The sequence below is a fragment of the Eufriesea mexicana genome, unplaced genomic scaffold, assembly GCF_001483705.2.
Source record: "Eufriesea mexicana isolate 0111107269 unplaced genomic scaffold, ASM148370v2 scaffold1824, whole genome shotgun sequence".
Taxonomy (NCBI): domain Eukaryota; kingdom Metazoa; phylum Arthropoda; class Insecta; order Hymenoptera; family Apidae; genus Eufriesea; species Eufriesea mexicana.
The window spans coordinates 931,738-952,920 of record NW_016909928.1 but is presented as its reverse complement, the minus strand read 5'-3'; the positions used below and the strand labels follow the sequence as shown (position 1 = coordinate 952,920).

At 30.3% G+C, this 21,183-nt stretch overlaps 1 protein-coding gene across 1 annotated transcript in view; it reads right to left on the bottom strand.

Annotated features, from left to right (window-relative positions):
• Positions 1 to 21,183, bottom strand: part of LOC108549214 (uncharacterized) — a 97,626-nt gene that overhangs the window by 71,061 nt on the left and 5,382 nt on the right. Inside the window, exon 6 of the mRNA XM_017902498.1 lies at positions 3 to 165. Within this exon, the coding sequence (XP_017757987.1) occupies positions 3 to 165 (163 nt within the window). The remainder of the gene's footprint in view (positions 1 to 2; positions 166 to 21,183) is intronic.

The following is a 21,183-nucleotide window of genomic DNA, read 5'->3' as shown; positions in this document are numbered from 1 at the left end:
AGGATTCCTCGAAGCCACGGAAAGCAGGCATCGCAGCAGGAGGTGTAGTTCTCATATCCAGGGGTAGCCATTCGCTCCTCGATGGCGAATTACCCTGCACAGACGGGGATCCATGTTTTCCACCCCTTGTTCCAAGCCGCGGCCTGCCGCGGCGTACCCTTCGACCTGAACAAGCATTTTTACATGTACATTTCTCCGTTTCCATCAATTTATCTTCTTCATTTACCATTCCCGTATTATTCATATTTTACCATTTAAATTTACACAGTAGAATGTCGACTATCCGAACTAAGGGGGTCTTCTGCTCTAGAAGGTCACAAAATTCTGTTTTCCTTTTTTCATTTTCTCAAAATCTTAGAAAATATACGTGCAAACTCGTTGCATGAAATTTGTAAAATTCGCGTTCGAAATGTAATGTATATCTATTACTTCAACGAGTGGATCGGTCTCGTTGCTACATGTGTCATCAGAACTTTAACTTCGTCACGCTCTTTGTGCAAATGATGAGCTGCAAATCAAGAACTGACTCGTTATAAGTTGGCTATTCCTTCAGTAAAACGGTACGACGAATCAATCGAATCTTGAATATTCGTACTAAAAACTTTAAACGCATTTTTCTCGAAATCTATACTTTTTAAACACGTTGACACGATAACTCGATTTCTAGTTAACCGATTGACTTCAAATTTCAGCACTATCCTTGGCAGATGTCCTTTTATCGTCAGAATTAAAACAATTGAAATTTAATATCATTCACTATTTTTTTTTTTTAACATTCAAGTGACAAAAGACCGAAAGAAAATCGATATTTCAACTTCAAAATACTGGCATTCTTTTAAATTTGCAGACTTTTTATATTTTCCGGTTTCGATCATAACTGTGTTCTTATTAAACAGAATTCTTCTCAATTTGTCTGATTTGAGTAAATAGAAGAGCTGAAATCATGTCAACGTACCAAGCATGTTTTTTAAATCACCTGGTATATATGCTTTCATAATTTCTATGTGTTGCTACCTTTTATTGAAAAAAATTTAGGATACTCTGAAAATATTTATCAAATGACGACAAAAAAGCTGCGTGAAAAGCTCTTATGGCTTTTATCGAAAGAAATTATCGAAAAAATAATTCCTTTCTTACTTCCAGACCAGAGCATCCCCTTAATTTCGAATTAATCCAATAAATCCAATTTAATAAATAAAATCCGATTTTAATCGGGCTGAAAGAAGAAAATTTTTAATTATGTCATAAATCAATTAGGGATTAAAAATTATCACTCGTAATTTTTTATCCCGAATTATTTTTATCTACGTCCATTCATGACTGATATTCTTCTAGATATATTAGTATCTACTGATATAATCTAGGTATATTAGTACCAAATATCCTAATTTCTGAATAATTTCAATTTTTCGATTTAGATATACATACGTGTGCTAGAAATTATGAATATGGTCCAAGTTAAAATTTCAAAGGAACCGATTTTATCATTTATTTTGTGTTTATTTTGTGCAAAGAATTGCACCGTTAAATCGAGTTTGTAATTTTAATTAATTAATTAATTTTTCAAATTTCGAATATATCTAAAGCGCGAAATTTTAAATATTTCAAAACGAAACATACATGACTTCAGCCACTTCCATAATTTCTGGCACGCATGATTCACCTTATGTTCGGATAATCGACCATTCGTATAATCAAAATTCGCATAAACAACGTTCTCTTGAATTCCTTTGCTTGCTTTTCAATGATTAGTTTTATATTTATTGTAGGTGACGTAATGAAATTTGTTTGTTTCGGACTTATCAATTTCTCATTTATCGAGCATCGTTGCGAGACACCTTGAGCACTACCTAGAAATTACATTACATACAGAGTACTTGGAAAATACTCGAAGTTTTTAGATCAGTTTTATTACATGGAAAATTGTGAAAGAGATTAAAAATTTTTTGCTGTACTTGGTACAACAGGTTCTTCTCATTAATCATTTGTTAATTATAATTCGTCATACAAGAGCGTGTTCTTGATATCAGAGGAAAATATATATTGACCACGCCAATAATCCGTGTACAGTTCTGATTATTATTTTTACACCTTTTGCATCACTTTTGTTAAAAAATTTTTAAAAAGTGATAATATGATATTCTACCTGTAAATTAGCATATCACGATGAAAATATACTAAACATCGTGTATTTATTATTATATAATAAAATTATATATAAAATTATGGTGACATAAAAGTAGACCATCTTACGATAAAAATATAATAAATATCACGTATTTATTATTATATAACATACTAAATACCTAAAATTTGAAAATATGATGACATAAAAGTAGACGTAAACCATCTTACGATAAAAATATAGTAAATATCAAGTATTTATCATTATATAACATACTAGATACCTAAAATTTGAAAATATAGTGACATAAAAGTAAAAGTGAACCAATTTCAAAGATGTATGACACTTGTGAAATGATTTCAAATATTTGTATAATATTTAACAATTTCGTTATAATTTGTTTAGATATTAACTCTTCACTGTTCACTGTTCGTATTTATTAATATCAATTAAAATTAATATTCGATTAATTTTAGCAATAATTTAAAAATGTATTTAAATTATTACAACAGTAAGCCTTCTGAAAATTCCGAATTATATATGAATTAAAATTTCTAGCCCTGCTTCGACGCCTATGTAGAACTCTGTATGAACTCTATGTTCTCTGAGCGTAACAAAAAATGGTATTGGTCGCGAGGGAAATGAGCTCTATAAATCAAAGCACCGCGTTCGTTAAGAGGAATTCTTTTATCAAGACCAGAACGATTATCGTGTAACGTCTCCTTGTGTAATCACAAGAAGAAATATTCTTGCACATTTTATTCTTATGACTATTAAATATTATTACTACTATTAAAAAATGACTATTTAAATTATAGCGAAATATAGTGTACAACATATGCATTGAATATATAAATAAATATTATATCTGAAATTTTTGCAAATAATATTATCTTAGATGTAACAATGATAACACTATACATATCAGCTAAAAAATGTTAAAAATAATAATAATAATAAATACTAAATTAATTAAATGTTCTATTTAATGTATTTACATTTGTAACATATTCAAATAAAATAAATAAAATATAACAAAATATAACAGATAATAAAATATCACTGCATGGAAAAATAGTAATTTTCAAAAATAAATGCGTAAGAATTAAACTAAAGCGATGTACCCATCAATTAATTCACTAGTTCTAGATTTTAAAAACAAAATGGAAGTTCATACCACTACTCTCTTTAGATTTCTCCGAAAATTCTCAAAATTAATATTCAACAATGACGTCAAATACAAATACAAATACAAATGACCTTCTTTCAGCTAACCTTGTGTTCATGCAATATTATAGATGAGATAACTCGTGTATCAAAACATAACCTATTTTACCTTAAAGGATAAGCCTTTTTTCCCCTTACAAATTTACATAAAACTATTACAATTCACTTATAAAGACAATGGAACCAATATCCAAGATCTCTTATCTTACATTTCACACGAAGCATTTAATATTTCCTAATATTAATATCGAACATCAGGAACGCGATATTTCTTATTCAAAATGGGTCTTCTCTTTCTTTCGCGTGAAACATTTATGATTTAGTAATAAATATTGGAAAACAGATAGGAGAGATTTCTTATCAAAGTTGTCACTGAATGACGTCGCATTACGAGATATCTCATCTACGGATGAAAAGAGATTAAAATGCGTGATAAAAATTACTTCCATATAAACGCGTATAATTTCGACTCCTCGTGTGTATTCAATGCCAGATGCAAAAGAACGAATTGTATGAAACATAACCTCCAATATCGATCAAATAGCAATATAAACTTCGGAAACACCGAACCTAAATCCAATACTGAACAAGTAATTGATAATGGAACAAAAGCTTTGGGGTGAATATATTATTAGCTGAAACAACTAGATACAAACTGGCACTTCGTTCATAGAATACCAATATCTCTAGCCGAGAAGTTAGCCGCAGGTATGTTCAAACTGCGGGTAAATTTCACGAAACGTCGAAACATCGAAACATCGAAACCCTTCGAAATCCATGAAAATTTCGAGTTTCGAGGACTCGAAACATCGTACATTTTTTAAGATTCGAAATTTTCAAAGCGTGGATAAGAAAAAATATAAAATCGGTTAATAAAAAATCAGTCAATTTCTGAAAAACGTTCAGTACATCCAGCACTAAAATCGATAAAAAAGAATGTAGATTAAATCCAAAAAGAATTTTTTACAAAGATGTACGTTAGATATTTTTGCTAAATATACTACAATAATGCTACAGTGATACTAAATATGCTATACGCAAATGACAATAATTAACCCCCTTTTTTACAAAGCATGTTTAAAAAAGGCTATTTTTGACATCGTCTGAAAATGAAAAATTCCTTTGAGACTTTAAAAGCATTCTCAAAGGACCAAAAAATTCCTTTATCACTTTGCCGAGAAACGATAGGAAAGCTGTCAAAAATTAGTCGAAATATGTGAAAATAAGACTGATCAAATACAGGGTGTTCCAGCAACGGTAGTAAAATCGAAGAAGAGGTAATTCTACGTGAAAAAACAAATCGAAAATAAGGAATAAAATTTTTTCGTTTGAGGCTTCGTTGTCGAGAAAATCGACTTTGAATATTCACCGAATACGCTGATATTCTGATGGTCCATCCGCTTTAGCCAAAGTTAAATACACGCGCACTCGGTGAATATTCAAAGTCGATTTTCTCGCAAACGAAGTTTCGAATGAAAAAATTTTATTCTTTACTTTCGATCTGTTTTTTCATGTAGAATCACCTTCTTCTCGATTGTATCACCGATACTCACGTATTGATATAATCTTATAAAATTTCTGTCACGAGTTTCGAAAATTCAAAAATTAGATTTTAGTCCATTTCTAGTCCAAATAATTCAACCATCTCCTAAACATGATTGACAACAATCTGACTCCATTAAACCTATAATAATTTTTTATATTTTTACATTTCTTTATCTTTCACCTGAAACGAATAAATTTTTACAATTATCTTATAAACATGCTCTTGTATGTCAAACTATATTTTTTTTGTTTCTCATTTTGATCTTTTTTTCTTACGTAGATCCTCTTTTTTAATTTTCCTTATTGTCTATTAACGGAAATTAAACAATATAATACCAGTAATTATAATATATATATATGAAAAATATCAGGACAGTTCGTACACGACTTGCTCGCAAAGGAGAAGTTTACCGAGGAGTCCTTGACATGTGAAATCCGTAACAAATATACTTAAAACAAAAAGGGAAAAGAAAGAATTTTTAATTGCAAAAAGAAGTCAAATTCAGAACGCTAATCAGAAACGGGGTTTCCTGTCTTAATGAAAGACCGAAAAGGTAGAGAGAGAGAGAGAGAGAGAGAGAGAGAGCGAGAGAAAGCAGAGTGGGAAAACGTTCCCCTGTAATTATCATTTAAAAAATACGCTTCGCTCGTAACAGCAGATTCTGTGACGTTGAATCAACCAATCGATTGTTATAAATTACAGATTTCTTGAAAAAGTACCTTTTCTTTTTGTTTACCTTTTATCATCGTCTAAAGCAAAACTTTTAAAAGGCAATTTTTATTGGATGAAATTTTATATAAACTTATTTATTTGTAAAAAGTATTCATCGTGAATATAAATTATTTGTACTCTATGAAATCTTATTATTGAATGTTTTTTCCATACACTTTATCCTTCCAAACTTAAAATTAGAATTAAATTTAATTAACGTAATATTATATCGTAAATAATATAGACTACGATGAATTTTAGTTGATCGGAAATGAGCAACTTTCAAATTATCTTATTATAAATCACTAAAGATATTCGTCAAAATTGAAATTTCAACGTGAATCAAAAACTCAATGAAACTGAGATCAAGTTATCGATAAATTATTTTAAACATTTCACAACTAGCTAGTTCGATTAATTTTAGCGTTACAATTACATAAAGCCATTAATTTGTCGTATAGTTTTCATATAGTTACATGAATTCCAAAATAGAATATTTCGTTAGATCAAGTTACCTGAAAGGATTTAAAAAATTATAATAACCTTGTAATTTATGTAGAACGAAAATCCTAAATTTAAAAATATATTTTTATCGATATTCATTACCTAGTCTAAATAATATAAATTCACTCTTATCGAACAAAATAAAATTTCCAAATCCTTCAAATCGCAGAAACAAGCGGTTTATTATTTGATTATCATTAAATCCATCGTTCGAAAACATAAAACTCAAAGTTCAGTCTTCAATTACGAATTATACTGGCAAAATGTTACAGCGTATTATATCTCAAACAATAAATCTATTAACTGCACAAATTCGTGTTTCAATGAGAAAATAAAACGATTATTAATAAATAAAAATTAAAAGCATTTTTATATCTTAATGATATAATATGAACCCTTGTTTAAATTAATTTTTCAATGAATTTTTGTTTGGCAACTGAACAATTAATCAAAACGTAAAATATGAAATAACTATATCAAAGCTGACGTACAAATCTGAATATCTTTATTCACTGATATCTTCGCGCTGACAATTAAAAGGTCGCATACAATTAACGTGAATCAGGACACCGATACAAGTACACCAGTGAGAAAGCATGAGAAAATTGTTGTAAACGCAATCATATACTCGACAGTATACCCGTATCGATATTCTAACCTCGACGATTACCTATGTATATTAAATATCTATCGTTAATTCTTCGAAACAGACTTTCCTTTGTCGAGAATACTGTTTCTCTAAGTCTTGTTTATGTTTATATTTCAGAAAGGGACTTGTAAAAAATTTCAATGAAAATACAAGCACTCAATATCGTTAAATAGATAATTAATCGATAAATTGAATGATATCCTAACTGCCATTTCAATTGTTGGATGATGCTTTGCGTGCAATATGTCGTCTAATGTATATATATGTATATATATACGAAAGAAAAGACAGGTCCTTGATAAAAACCATTACAATATTGTTGTTTGTTACCTAAAAATATCTTATTCGCTTTACGAATAATCGGTTATCGTGGAACGTATTTTCACGAAGTAGCAATAATAGGTTATTTTTAACCTTAAATAGAAAGAAAATGCTTTTATCAATATATGGAATTCATTCTAAACTGATTACTCGTTAAATATTATCGCTATGATTAAATCCTCTATGGATTAATAGACTTCGATGCTGGATTATTGTTTCATTATTCGTTCAACACGAACATATTGAAGAATCAAAAACAATACTGATCTTGCGTGAAATATCGATGAACGCGCATCGCTTAATATGCAGTATAGCACTATCATAGTTACAGATACAAAAGTAGAAGTAAAATAGATAAAAATGCAGTACCAGAAACATTTCATTCGAAAAGCCATATCTATTCATAGAGGATTAAACAATGGTCTTAAACAGTATGGATTTTAATCGGAGTATCTGAAAAATGTTTCAGTAGATCGTATTTCAATCGTTTGGACATCACGTAGCGCGATTATTTTCTGTCGCGATATGTTACTGCATCGAGCGACAACGTGCAACTAAAACTTGTGATGCTACCGCAGCGCCTCCTTAATCTTGACGATAGTTAAGAGAAACAAAGTACGACCGCGCCGCTTCACGTCTTTCAACGTAAACCGAGCAAACTTGATCCCGCTACTTGACATTTTTCGACAGAATTTTTCCAATGATCGCTGATATTCAAATGATTAGCCCTTTGACCAGGGATGGATAACTCGATAACTCGTCATTGGAAAATGCTTACTCGATTCGTAAGACGAGTAAACTTGTCACGGAATTTTTTAAAATTTCCGCACAAACTTAAATTCGACGTATCATTTAAGCATGACGAATTAACTCGTCTTCGCAAGTTCTTCGTAGCACGTCGTGCTTCGTATGCACGAAAGTGCACTTTCGACAAGTAAGCTCCCCGGTTAAAAGGTTCGGTACCCGTCCAATTATTTCGAGTACGACTTCAAACATTTTTCTCGACCTCGATTACATAATGTCAAGAAATGTTAAAATATCTACACAGGTGTATTACAAATTAGAAAAATAATAATCGTGGAAAAGAACCATCCAACAAATATTTACATACTTTATTAAAAAAAAAAAAAGAATCGTTGAAATCATTATTAACATATTAATGATAATCAATCGTTAACTAAAAGTGTTCTAATCTTCTTAAATATTTACAATTGTCCAGTACAAGTAACTTGCTCGGCTTTTACAAAGAAAAGTGTACATATAAAAACGTCATAAATCGAACAAATGGAATAAAAAAAAAAAATACGATCGTGTACGTTTATGATTTTTAACTTAGATTTTAACTAAGAATAAATCGAATAATTAAATAAGATAGGAACTTAAAACAACGCAAAGCACTTGGAAACATTTGTTTCGTTATCGCGCGTTTAACAAAAATTTACAAAAGGGACTCGCGGACATTTCAAATTCATTTATTCCGAATAAATATGAAGATGATCGTTTGATTAAAGGAGATATTTTATTAAGTATCGCGGGTAATCATATTTTTTTTTTTTCTTTATATAGATTAATAAATCAATTAAAGAAACGATTAATTAGTTAGCTAGGCGATCTCATGGACAATCGGGAAAGGAACTTTATCGATCAATTTTTAAACCGTTTGCAGTTAAAATCGTTTGAACCTAACTCACACTTTTTATCATTAACAATAAATAATTAATTCGTATACAAATAAGAATCGACGTTTAATGCGTTTTACCTTCGTTTTTGTAAAAACCCACTAAAGTCGTTGCTTAATTATTTATCGTTTACAATCGTATAAAGTATAAAACGTTCTACTCATGGATAATTCACACTAACGATCAAACATAAAAGTTTCGCATAAGTTACGTTCTCGAGATAACAATACGAAAAATACACGCAGCTTCGGTTTCAAGGTCACAAATAAATCATTACTATTCAACTGCAAAGGATTCGCAAAATTATTCTTCTCTGTTCTTATTACGAAGTTCAATCTGTACAGATAATTGCTCGTATATGTAATTATTTAGTAATTTCCCAGTAATCTGTTACGATAAAATTCAAAGTTAGTATGTCTGCTAATAGCAAGTGAACAATGATCAATTCCCAAGTAAATAGGACTGAAAATGCAATTAAATGCAACTATCGTTACTTTAATCTAACGCTTATTCGCTATTTATCACGTATGTGTTTATAAAATTCGAAACTCGAAATAAAATAAAATAAGACGCGATAGCGAAGGATAATCGCAGTAGTTTGAAATAAATTGCAAAAATGCGTCCCTCGGTGTAACGAAAAATTATTCATTCGCAAGTGTACTTTTCGTTTAAACAGAGACGAGAGTATAAATAAGAATGCAGAGATACGTTTAATAATTTCGACGAAAGGACCGCAATTATCTGTCTAGACAGACTCCTAAGTACAAAATTTAATTTCCACTTGTCATCGTTCGCGTTAAGTGTTCGTATAGTGAAGAAATGAAAGAAAGCGATTATTCAGTCGTTCATGTGAATAGTTATGAATCATTCTTATTTCGTATACCTACGCTATGTCACTCGGGACAGTTTATAATAATAGATTCTAATAAATAAATTTACTTAGATTAAAGCGTGAAAAATTTCTACATTAGAAGCGAGAAAATTCGAAGAAAATTCATTCGAAGTGTTCTTTTTTCCCTTTTATATACATGCAAAGTTTTGTCCTGAATGAGAAAATACATAAAAAATTTCAATTCCAATTCCTTCTTTTTTTTCACTCCTTGTAGAAATTTTAGAAATAATTTCAATACAAGTCTGAACGCGTAATTTACGGAATTATTATTTTTTTTTTTTTTTTAATTTCTTTAACTATTGGAACGAATCGACTTCATAGATTTTTTGCAAAAGACTCGTCTCCCGTTTTCGAGAACTATTTCGAACTGGAATTTTCGATATTTTCCTGTAATTCGACATTTTTTATAATCTAATTCGCTGCCGTTCGAATTTGCGCAAAAATTCGACGAGATTCTTCTCACATTTATTAAATAAATCGTTTCCTTTAATGCTATTTTTGCAAAAAATCTATAAATCTACTTATTATTCGAGTTTTCCGTAAAAATTCTACAATCTAATTTTTATGACTTTTCGGTAAAAATTTTTTGATCTAATATTTGTAATTTTTTGCAAAAATCTGGAATTACGATATTTGTAATAACTCCTGCAAAACTGTCAAAGGCTTATAATTTAATATTCAGCGTTCATCTTCTGAATTCGTGTCTTGCAAAAAATTGCAATTCTAACTTTCTTCAGCTTGTTTGCAAGTGTTCTAAAATCTAATGTTATCAATTTTCCTGCAAAATACCTTTGCAGAAACCTGACAAACGTTTGAACATAGTTCCTTATTTATTTCTTTATCGTTAATAATAAAGAATATTATTAATTCCTTTATCATCGACGTTCTTTATTTACGAGAGAAATATAGCATTTCTTTTCGAGTAATTTTGTAAACCGCTAAGAGATCAAAATTTTCCATTGCTTTTCGACTATGTTCATTTGGACACCATTACGAAAATTCAATGCATCCAATTTGTCCTCATTTCCTTTTATTAAAAAACTTCCAGATACTATGTGCTTCATCGTTCATTTTTTGCAAAAAACTCTGAAGAATAGTAGTCTCTATTTATTGCAAAAATGTTCAGCTTCAATGTTTACAACTATTCTAAAAATGTTACGAGGAGATTTGACCATCTTTTGTCAAGCCTAAACCATAATTATAACGCATAGCTATGATTCCTAAAATATGACTTTATCCTCTTTCATTGTCTCATTTGCACGAGAACGTTCATTTAATTTCGACACATCAATGGAAATTCTAAAATGGAATTTTCTCGTTGCAAAAAGGTACATGAAACGACAATTTACATGTTTTTGCAAAAGCAAAATATTTAAAATATTACTCTGTCAGAATGTTCCTCGTGAAAATTACCGAAATTAGTATCCTTAGTTTTATCTTCAATTTGTCTCGTTTCGGAAAAATAAAGAAAGAGAGAGAAAGAGAAAGAGAGAGAGAGAGAGAGAGAGAGAGAGAGAGAGAGAGAGAGAGAAAATGTCCTTAAATAGATTTGCAGAAAATGTATTACGTGATTTGTATCACTTTGGATTCTCGTTCGGTGATTTTTCTTTTTCACTGAAATTCGCAACCGGGGTCTTATTCAACGCAGAAAGCAGTAATATACAGCTTGACTATTACCCAGATAATTTTTACGTTATTTTTAGATAAATATCAATAGATAGGTATCTTATTTAGTAGTGCTTTGCTTCATAGTAAAATCGTTCGTATTAATCTCTGAAAGTAATGCTCGAAACAACCATGTCTGAATAATTGACACGAAAAGTGACAATCGAAGAAAAATATTTGCAAATTTCGCGCAAAGAAATATCAAGAAATATCGATCGCTTATGATATTTCTTTTCGAATCCATCTGGATTGTAAATGCAACGTTAATAAATGTAAACGAACATTAACTTTCATTGAGAATCAAATAAGCTGATACGCATTATACCTGATTACAATTTGAAAATATAATTGTATATCACTCGATCTATTTTGCCTTGTACCTAAATTAGGTACAAAGCTATTCACATTTCGATAAAAATGAAACATTTTAACCCTTTGCACTTGAATTTTTTAATTCGATCGATCAACAATTCTAATTTGCAATGAGAAACTTTCTGAAATCGAAAGTTGTATTTCGAGAAAAAAAAGAAATTCAAGCATCGAAGAATTTATTTATGCAATAACTTTCTTCCATCTTTTATTTTTATTGCTGGAAATAAAAGCAAGCAACAAATTGCAGATTATGAATGTCTTCGCATGAACGAAGTACAAAGGATTAATTGAAACAAATTTTCACGAGAAATATGCTAGTATAATAATTATAGCAATCAACAATTATATTTTTCGACAGAATATTTGAAAAAGATTCCAGATCGATGAATCGAAGACTTAATTGGCAGTCGTGATTTACATCGTACTTTGATAATTCGACAATTTCTCGTTTCGATCTTCTTAAGTAAAATTTTCATAAAATCTAAATTCGAAATAGAAATACACGTGGAATCGCATTTGCAATCGAGTGTCTCCTAAATATGCAAATTATACGAAACAAGATTAATAGCGTTATTCGACCTGCTAATTATTTTCATACAAACTACCACTGACATATTCGCATACACTTCTGGTTAAAAAAAATACACTGAAGATCACATTATTACTAATTTCGTGAAAAGCTGACATTGACAGAAAAATATTAATAATTATAGAAAATTGCACAAAGGTTGTATACATTTCTATGCATTTTTTTTTTTCTCTTTAATACTGATGCACTAACTATACTTACGCTCGAAAGATTGCACTATCGACTACTTCACCTTTACAGTTATAAAAATCACTATTAAAAAATATAGTGAAATACTGGTCGTTTGAGTACGCTATCGAGTAGAAAATCCCTTACATTAAATATAAGAATGATAGACGTACATATTAAATAGAAGAGAATTCGAAGAAAATGGTGGCGATAGCAAGGTACAGAGAGGGTGGATGAGAGAGAGAGAGAGAGTAGAGAGAGAGGACTAAGAGATATGAGATTAACTGGTAATACAATTAGCAAGTTCTACGGTCGCAATTTCAGTGAACTATTCCTTTATCACCTACGAAATTCATTAACATCGATTCTTGTTCTAGTATTGCAAAATTTGTCTTCTCGTTTAGTATCAACTATAATAGTTTGACGTTCAGATTCCTTTTCTCTCTTCGGTTCTACACTTTGTGTTAAAAAAGAAAAAAAAGGAGAACGGTAATAAAAGCAAACTACTTTAATCGCTATAAACATTTTCACATCTTAAAAAGAAATCAGTTTTTACTCTCGTTATTTGATTACTTTATCACATTTCAATAATAAAATAACCTTGGACCGTTCAACACTGGAACTACCAGCTTCTGCTGATATATCTTTAAATATCACATATATACGTAAAAATAACTAAATACGTTGAAAATAATTAAGTGTACAGAATTACGTTTCTCGATAAAAATCAAGATTAATTTTTTCAAAGCTAACTGTACTGTTTATTACGATATTATCTCCTCAGATCCGAAGGGTATAAACCATGTGTCTATCGACATTGCTATACGAGATATGCAAATATCGTAACGAGAAAATTTTTGTTTAAAATACATAAAATAGGTTGGCGAAGAGATGAAAATTTATCGATAAAAATAAAATCGTGTACTACGAATCGTGTTGAGCTTTGGTATTATACGCTCGTCAGGTTTGAGGAGTCGAACACAGAAAGTTTGAAACCGAACATTTTGTCTCGTTCGGTAGTTCTAATGTTGATATGCCATCCTTTTATAATTGATCACATAAAAACGCAAAATAATGGACGAATTCGTGACATTCTCCGATTTTGAAAACTGACTCATCGAATATAAATCTTTTTTTCTTTTTTCAACACACCGTAGAAAGTTGTCGAACCTTGTAATTTCCTAATGAAACCTCAATTTGACTAGATTTCGTTCTTACGAATAATTAAAGTAGAACTAGCATGATTTTTCGAAATAGAAAACCTATGACGTCCCCCGAACGAGAAACCAATCTCCTCTTTTTAGTTAATCCTAAGCCCTAACCCTATGATTAATTACTAGCTCTCGAGTACACGAATCGCTGTAATTTACAATATATACAACAACTAAGCAAATGCACTTTCCTTGAAAAGAAAAGGAGTAAAATAGGAGAACGAAGAGTAACTTAAAGTCGAATCGAAAAGTTCGTTTCAATGCATCTTACAAACATTCTGAATCATCGTGTTCTGAATAAATAATGATAGAAATAAATAGTAAGTGAGAACGAATCGATTAATTAATTTAAAAAGAAGAAAAGAAAAAGAAAAAAAGAGAGGGGGAATGTTAATATCCGTAGCTACTCGTCGAATCTTTGTTTTATACTCTTTTGTTTCTCCGACTGACAAAACAAAAATATAGTTGAATCGAAAATTAGAAAGTTCACAGCTTTCGAATCGAAATCTGTATGAAAAATTTCGTAAAATCATCGAAAATTTAAATTTCTCGGTTACTTCTTAATTCTCGTAATTTCGTACTTTTTCAATTCCAAATTCCTTGTTCTTTCTTTTTTCATCGGTTTCAAAAATACTTTTAATCTCTTGTTTTGACGTGTTCAGGTCGTTTTTTTCGTTTTCGAGCCTATATTTTTCATGATCACTCCTTAAACTCGAACAAGCATTTCAACTTTCCAATTTTCAAATCGCCCACCGACTAAAGGGTACACTCGAAAAGAAAAACGTGTAGGGGTTGGCGGAGGGGGTGAGGGAGTGAGGGGGGGAAAAATCCTGCGAAATGGTGCTTTCTCCAGACTTAGACATTTCCTAGATAACGAATTTTTTTCAAATATTTCTTTTCACTCCTGCTGTTAATTGGTTGATTATTCGGCGGTTTTGTTTGGAAAAATGGAAAAACTGCATTATCTGTTGGAATATTTCAATCAATTAATCAATCAATTAATCAATCAATTAATCAATCAATCAACTAATCGGCTGATCGTTATATCACTTTTAATGCCCAGCGAAAGATTGCGAGTTAGAAAAATGATTTCCCTGTAATTATCTGCTTCGTTTCGTTTCCGTTTGTTTCAAATCATCGATTCTGCGTTACTTTGCTTTAATCATTCTATGTACTCTATCTTTGTGGCTCGCTGTTTGATTCTGGCTATGTGCTGTATGTGTGTGTATGATATATGTATATGAACATGAATCTCGGTCTAGGGAGCCAATCGGTCGATTATTTTACGAACAAATAATCAGATTGCTATTTCAACTGACACTCATAAACGTGAACGCGTGATCTAAATAAACAACTTAGGGCAAATTATAGTATCGTACATAGCAACGGAATTAAATCGTAAGTTCATCGCGAATATTTTCGAATCGAAGTATCCAAGATAATCGGCCGATGCTAATAACGAGCAAAGCAAGTATCGGTTTACTAATTAATGGAATGTAACTGAAATTCGTAACTAAGTGTACTTCCATTTAATTAGCGATTCTAAACGTCGTTTAACTATATACCGAAAATTCGAATTAAAGATTCGTAAACTTAGCGATCGAAAATGAAGCAAAAATTGAAAACGTAAGTAAAAATATTGAATACGTAATTTCATAGAAATTAGATTCGATAAATAAATGATTAGCATTAGCGAGTAAGGAAAAAAAAAGAAAATAAAAAAAAAAGAGAGAAAAAGGAAAGAAAAATATACATATATACATGTAAATTCTACGTATAGAAAGCAGAAAAGTTAAACGAAAATAGAATAGCGTCAAGAGAGGAACCATAGACCGAGGTTTTGCAACAGGCTGTTTGTACAACAATCTTAATAACATGATATGCAACATTTATATTCTAATCTTAGAGTCAGTAAAAACTATGCGCTGGGCACGAAGCTCTCTGTTCCACGCGTTAAAAAACGAATAGAAAAACCTTCGGAAAAAGTGCGTAACAATAAGAAAAAGAAAACCGTCCACGTACGAGACGAAAAAATTGGAATTAGTTTGTTTTCCCATCTCTTTCGTGGTTAATGCGTCTGGCGTTTTTTTTTTTTTTTAAATTTGATTCGTCGCAGTCGTTGCGACCCCGGCACTATTGTAAAACGGTATGTAAATATACTTATTATAATAATATATAGCTGCATCTGTGATTTGATTGTAAATCGTGAGGTAAGGAGCCTGTGTGAATGGCGCGATCAACTCGAGAAATATTTCGACTTTCCTCGAACTCGGAGTCAATCGTAAAATTTTCAATGATTTTATAGTTATTCGAATACAACCAATTGCCAACTAATTACTAGAAACAAAAGTCCATGATAAAATCTAACAAATTTTATATACCGTGTTTAAAATATATTTAAATTATATTAAGTTTTTAAAAGACATCAGTCAAGTTAACCTATCCGAAATAAAGATGATCAACGAATTTCTTTAATAAAAACAAAAAATGTTAAATGATGTTTAAAATTTACCATTGAAGTAACGAAGGCTTGAATAACTATATAAATTACTAAAAATTTTCGACTCTGACGTAAAGTATATAGCGAAAAATTTGTCGAGGACATCGCGCTCACGGAACTATTGTCATCTGTAAAATATAATATAAAAGATCCTGAGTTGTACTGTGTGGTACTATGGCTATGGAGTTCGGCGATATCTGAGATGGCTTTATCTTTCCTCTTTTCTCTTCGAATAAATACATATGGAACGTTTCACAAGTTTTAGCAGAAACTAAATAACAAGCAGTTCCTAAGTAAAATATAAAATACCTCATCTTTTACATCATAGACTATACATGTTTTAAGATACTGACAAACAAAGTTAAATACATGTACAAAAATTAATGTGACTTAAAGTAGGTAGCCACAATAGTTATACATGTAGCTTATGTTAACCAGTAACTTAATAATATTAGTATTCAATATGCATAGATGTATTCTACGCAAAAAGAAATCATATATTTAACGAAAGAAATACTTAGTAGTAAACAACTATACGTTTGCTAAAATACCTTACAAACTGTTATGGTTATAAAACCGTACCACATGCTACAGAATTAACAAAAGAGCAAAAAAAAGTCAACTTCTCCTAAAAAGCTTGTTGAAAGTTATAAAATATTAAATGATAAACTACTGATCAATCGAGTAATTCATTTTATAAAATAATACTTTGTAAGTCATTTGAAATTAATTATTTTCCCGATTTTCAATTAATACATAATTTGTGAGAATATAATTAATTTGTAATATCAATATTTTCATGTCTCAAACCTATCTTTTCTAACAGAGATAACATAGAAATAGAATAATAATAGTAATAATACTGTTTACATGAAATTTACTTTTCAAAAAATCTAAATAATACTTTAAAAATTAATATCATTAAAAACAGTTATTCAATATTAAACCAAAGTAATAACAGTGGAAACATAGAACAAAAATGCGGTGTGTTATGGTAACGTCAATAAGTAATTTCAAAATGGAGCGTTAAAAAAAAAAGAAAAGAAAATAAATTGGAAATTGAATGCATTAAAAATATGGAGAAAAGTGATAGATTTAGCTCTGTAATATCACATTAGAGCGTATAAAAAAATTTGCAAGAAAAGCCATCTCGGACACAGGCCTCTTATAATATATTAAATTCAATCTGCTGCATCACGGTGGTTTCCCATCGATAACTGTCAATAATAAATCCTCTGTAAATCTGCTTGAGCTGTAAAATCGGTTGGCTGTCTATTGCACCGTTAAACTGCTACGCGGTGAAAAATATATTATAATATGTTCATACGTCATCCTGGGAGTTTCTGTGCGTGTCGCCCAGTCGTGTGACGCAATCAATAAAGTAAATATAATCCTCTGTAAGAATATAATATCGTTGTAAATATCTGTAGTCTGTATAACACTGTATAGCATCAAATAAAACAACAAGTTATCCTGGCTCGCGGAATAATCAGTACGAGGTGGGATGGCTGTTCCACTTGCGGCGGTTATTTGTGATTTCTCTCTTGTTTCTTCTTTTGTTTAAGGAATATTCTCGCTTTTCCTTACGACGAATAGGCACGGCACCTTTTGCGAGTTGTCCTTTAAGGACTATTGTTTCAATAGTTATTCTAGGACGCTGTGAAAAGATTATATTATGGAGTAAAGTCCTGAATGGATAGCTTAAAAATAATTTTAGCATTATTCCATTATAAGTCTCTAGAACAAAATTTCTATATTTCAATTGCAAATTATTTGCAGCAAAATATTTTAATTAATCTGTATATTGTTATTCTAAACCAAGAAATAAACACTTTTGTTGTAACTAAAGCTAAATATAAAATCATACAAAATTATGAAATATGATATTCAAAAGTATTTAATAAATTAAGAATGCAGTTTACATACAGAAATAAATCTTACTTGAAATAAAACTATCATTTTTGATTATAAATTCAAATTATGTTATCAATATTGTTTCTGATTATACTATATCTTTATAGTACTTCTATTAAATTATAATAACAAAAACTATTAATATTTTAGCTTATAAAGCTAAATATTTTAACTTCTATTTCATTTATTAAAACTGCTTCATATTATACTCTAAAAGCATAGTTAATTATTCATTGTTATAAATGAATGAAAAATATTTAAATTCCATTTAAATAATGTAAGTAAGAAAAATAAAAGTAGAAACACAGTTACTCTATGCATGTTAAAAATAAAAAATTTAAATTTGCAAATTTAATATAAAAGGTATTAGAAAGTAGTTAATGTTATCAAAGATTTTCAATATTAAAAATTCTATAAAATTCTTAATGCTATCCATCACAGTACAAACTTCTAATCTCTTCACTGCACCTTGGTCTTCTTTCGAAAGACTATATTAAACTCCAATTGGAGGTTATGATTGCCAGAAATTACTGGCATTAAGCCTACTCAACCAAAAAACTATCACAAATGGGCCGAAGAAACTAAGGCGCATTAGTGGTATGCAGCATCAAACTGCATCATACTGCTCTGAAAGTGCTTTGATTCGGCATTGGTCTGATTGACCTCATAAGCACCATCTTGGAATACTCTTGATTTGTTCTCCAGAGTTACTGTAGCTGCACCTTCTTCCATAGAGATTCTGGGCGCAGAAAAGGGTTTAACGTTATCTGTTTGTTGTGCCTGGATTTGTAGATGAGTTTGCGCTCCAGTCTGTTGTTGCGCTTTAGGCTGTTGCTGTTGATAGATTTCTTCCTGACGATGTCTGTCTGCCACGCTGAGCTCATGGAAGCTGACCAGGTGGCGCTTCAGGTAGAGCTTGGTCTTGAATGGCTTGTTACAGAGGGGGCATGTGACACTCTGAGGGTTGTGGATCAGGCGCATGTGCTGACGCAGGTTCGACAAGTTACTGTACATGCGGTTGCAGACAGGACAGGGGCGTGGGTCCAGCGAGTGCAGTTTGCGTAGGTCAGCTGCAACACACACACAACTTGCTCTAACCCGGTAGAGGCAGCACGGAGAAGGGAGTTAATTCTTTTGTTTTGTTTTATTGAATGGATTTATGGGTGGGGTCTCCGATTTGCCAGCCACCACCGGACAGCAACAACCAGCTAAGAAACCCTAGCCGCACGACTATTATATGCTCTACCTAATTTAGCAATGGGATCACTTTCAAAATATTAAATTAAATTACTACTATATTCAGTCTTTTAAACAACTTTATACAATTTCCTTTACTTTAGTTACATAATTTCATATTTACGCCTTAAAACCTTCTCAAAAAAATAAAAACATTTTGATGAATAGCAGTTTCATAATAAACCAATATAATTTTATTTTAAACACTAATGTATTTAAATTGCAACATTTACTACATTGCTTCTGTCTTTGATTAAATGAATTAAATAATTTTTAAATGTGCTTTATAAATTTTGTTCATAAATAATAAAACTTTTTTACAACTTTAACCTAAAGTAATACTTCATTAACAAATAAAAACAATAGTTTTCAACTTATCATGATTTTTCAATGTAATATTTATCAAATAAACAAAAGTTGACTTATTTCATAAACAATATTGTTTGATCCCATTACTACCTGTCGTGCGTACAACGATATAGCGCGTTTATTAACGCGCACACATCGGAGACAAATGGTAAGCGTGTGTTATTGGGACATGAGGCGTGAGAGCTCGCGCTGCATTCTCCGAGATTATTATACAATTGTTTTTTGACAATAACACCCTTTTACGGTTATAAATTTTCGCTTGAAACATATAAATTTTATTAATTTAAAATCTTATACAGATATCATTGGTAAAGTAATATCAATAAATAAATACAAATAATTTTTGTAATTATATCGTATAAAATACTTATTCTGTTTTGTTTGTTCTATAATCCTTATTACAAATAATTTTAATTAAACTTTATAATAATAAAAATAAATAATATTTAATTATTTAAATTGTTATAGTTTATCTAAATTAAAATAAAAGATAGGGAATATATTATCATATATTAAGAATTTATACTAGCATATCAAAATCAATAATAACTGAACTCTGACAATTAAAACTTTATATTATTGATTATTTTATACACCTTATATTGCCACATGATATGATTAGTGAAGCCAAAAATATTAATTCTTTTTTTTTTTTAATTACAACACCGTAATTAAACACTGACCTTAACCAAAAAGCTTACATCAAAATTTAGCATCAAGCAACGGTTTGCTATATATTTCGAGTTAGGGTGTTCTGCCATAGGATACATATGAGTACACAGAAAAACAACGCCAATTAGATAAAATATAAAAAAATTATTATAAAAAATAATATAAACTGATTGCAAATTAAAATAAATAATTTTAACAATTTTTTAATATTAATATTTGATTAAATAATATACTTTGAATTAACAAAACTTAAAAGAATTTTAAGTAAATAAAAATCATAAATTAAAATTGTCTTGTATTTCCAATTGGCGTAGCTTCAAAAGGACAATAACGGAAAACGTAGAAGCAACGGACAGGCAATTTTACCAGACGGAGGGATTTGTTTTTCCAAATATAAATATTACTCCTTTTTCCCTCATTTTCTCCATTTTCGTTATTTGAGTTTATAAAAATGATAAATAATCTTAGGAGAACTTTTAGTTAAAAAAATTTGATCGGAAATAACTATTAATCTATAAATATTTCATAAAAAAATATATAATTCATAAGTAAAACAAAAAATAACATAAGCTGTCCAAAATTCTCTCTCTAAAAATTAGTCCACGCAAAATTTACTATAATCTTTTAATATCACCTCCAACTCTGGCAAACAGTATAAACAGGTAGAGAGCCCGAGTATGTACACGCAGCTGACTTTCTCACACAACAGCCGCAAACTGCACTCCCCTGGATAAAATCAGAAAATCGCCTCCGAGTGTCAGATGTCTCTTCTTTTCCATTCTCTCTCCCTCTCCCTCACTCATCTACACATTCGTCATACTGTCTTTCTCACA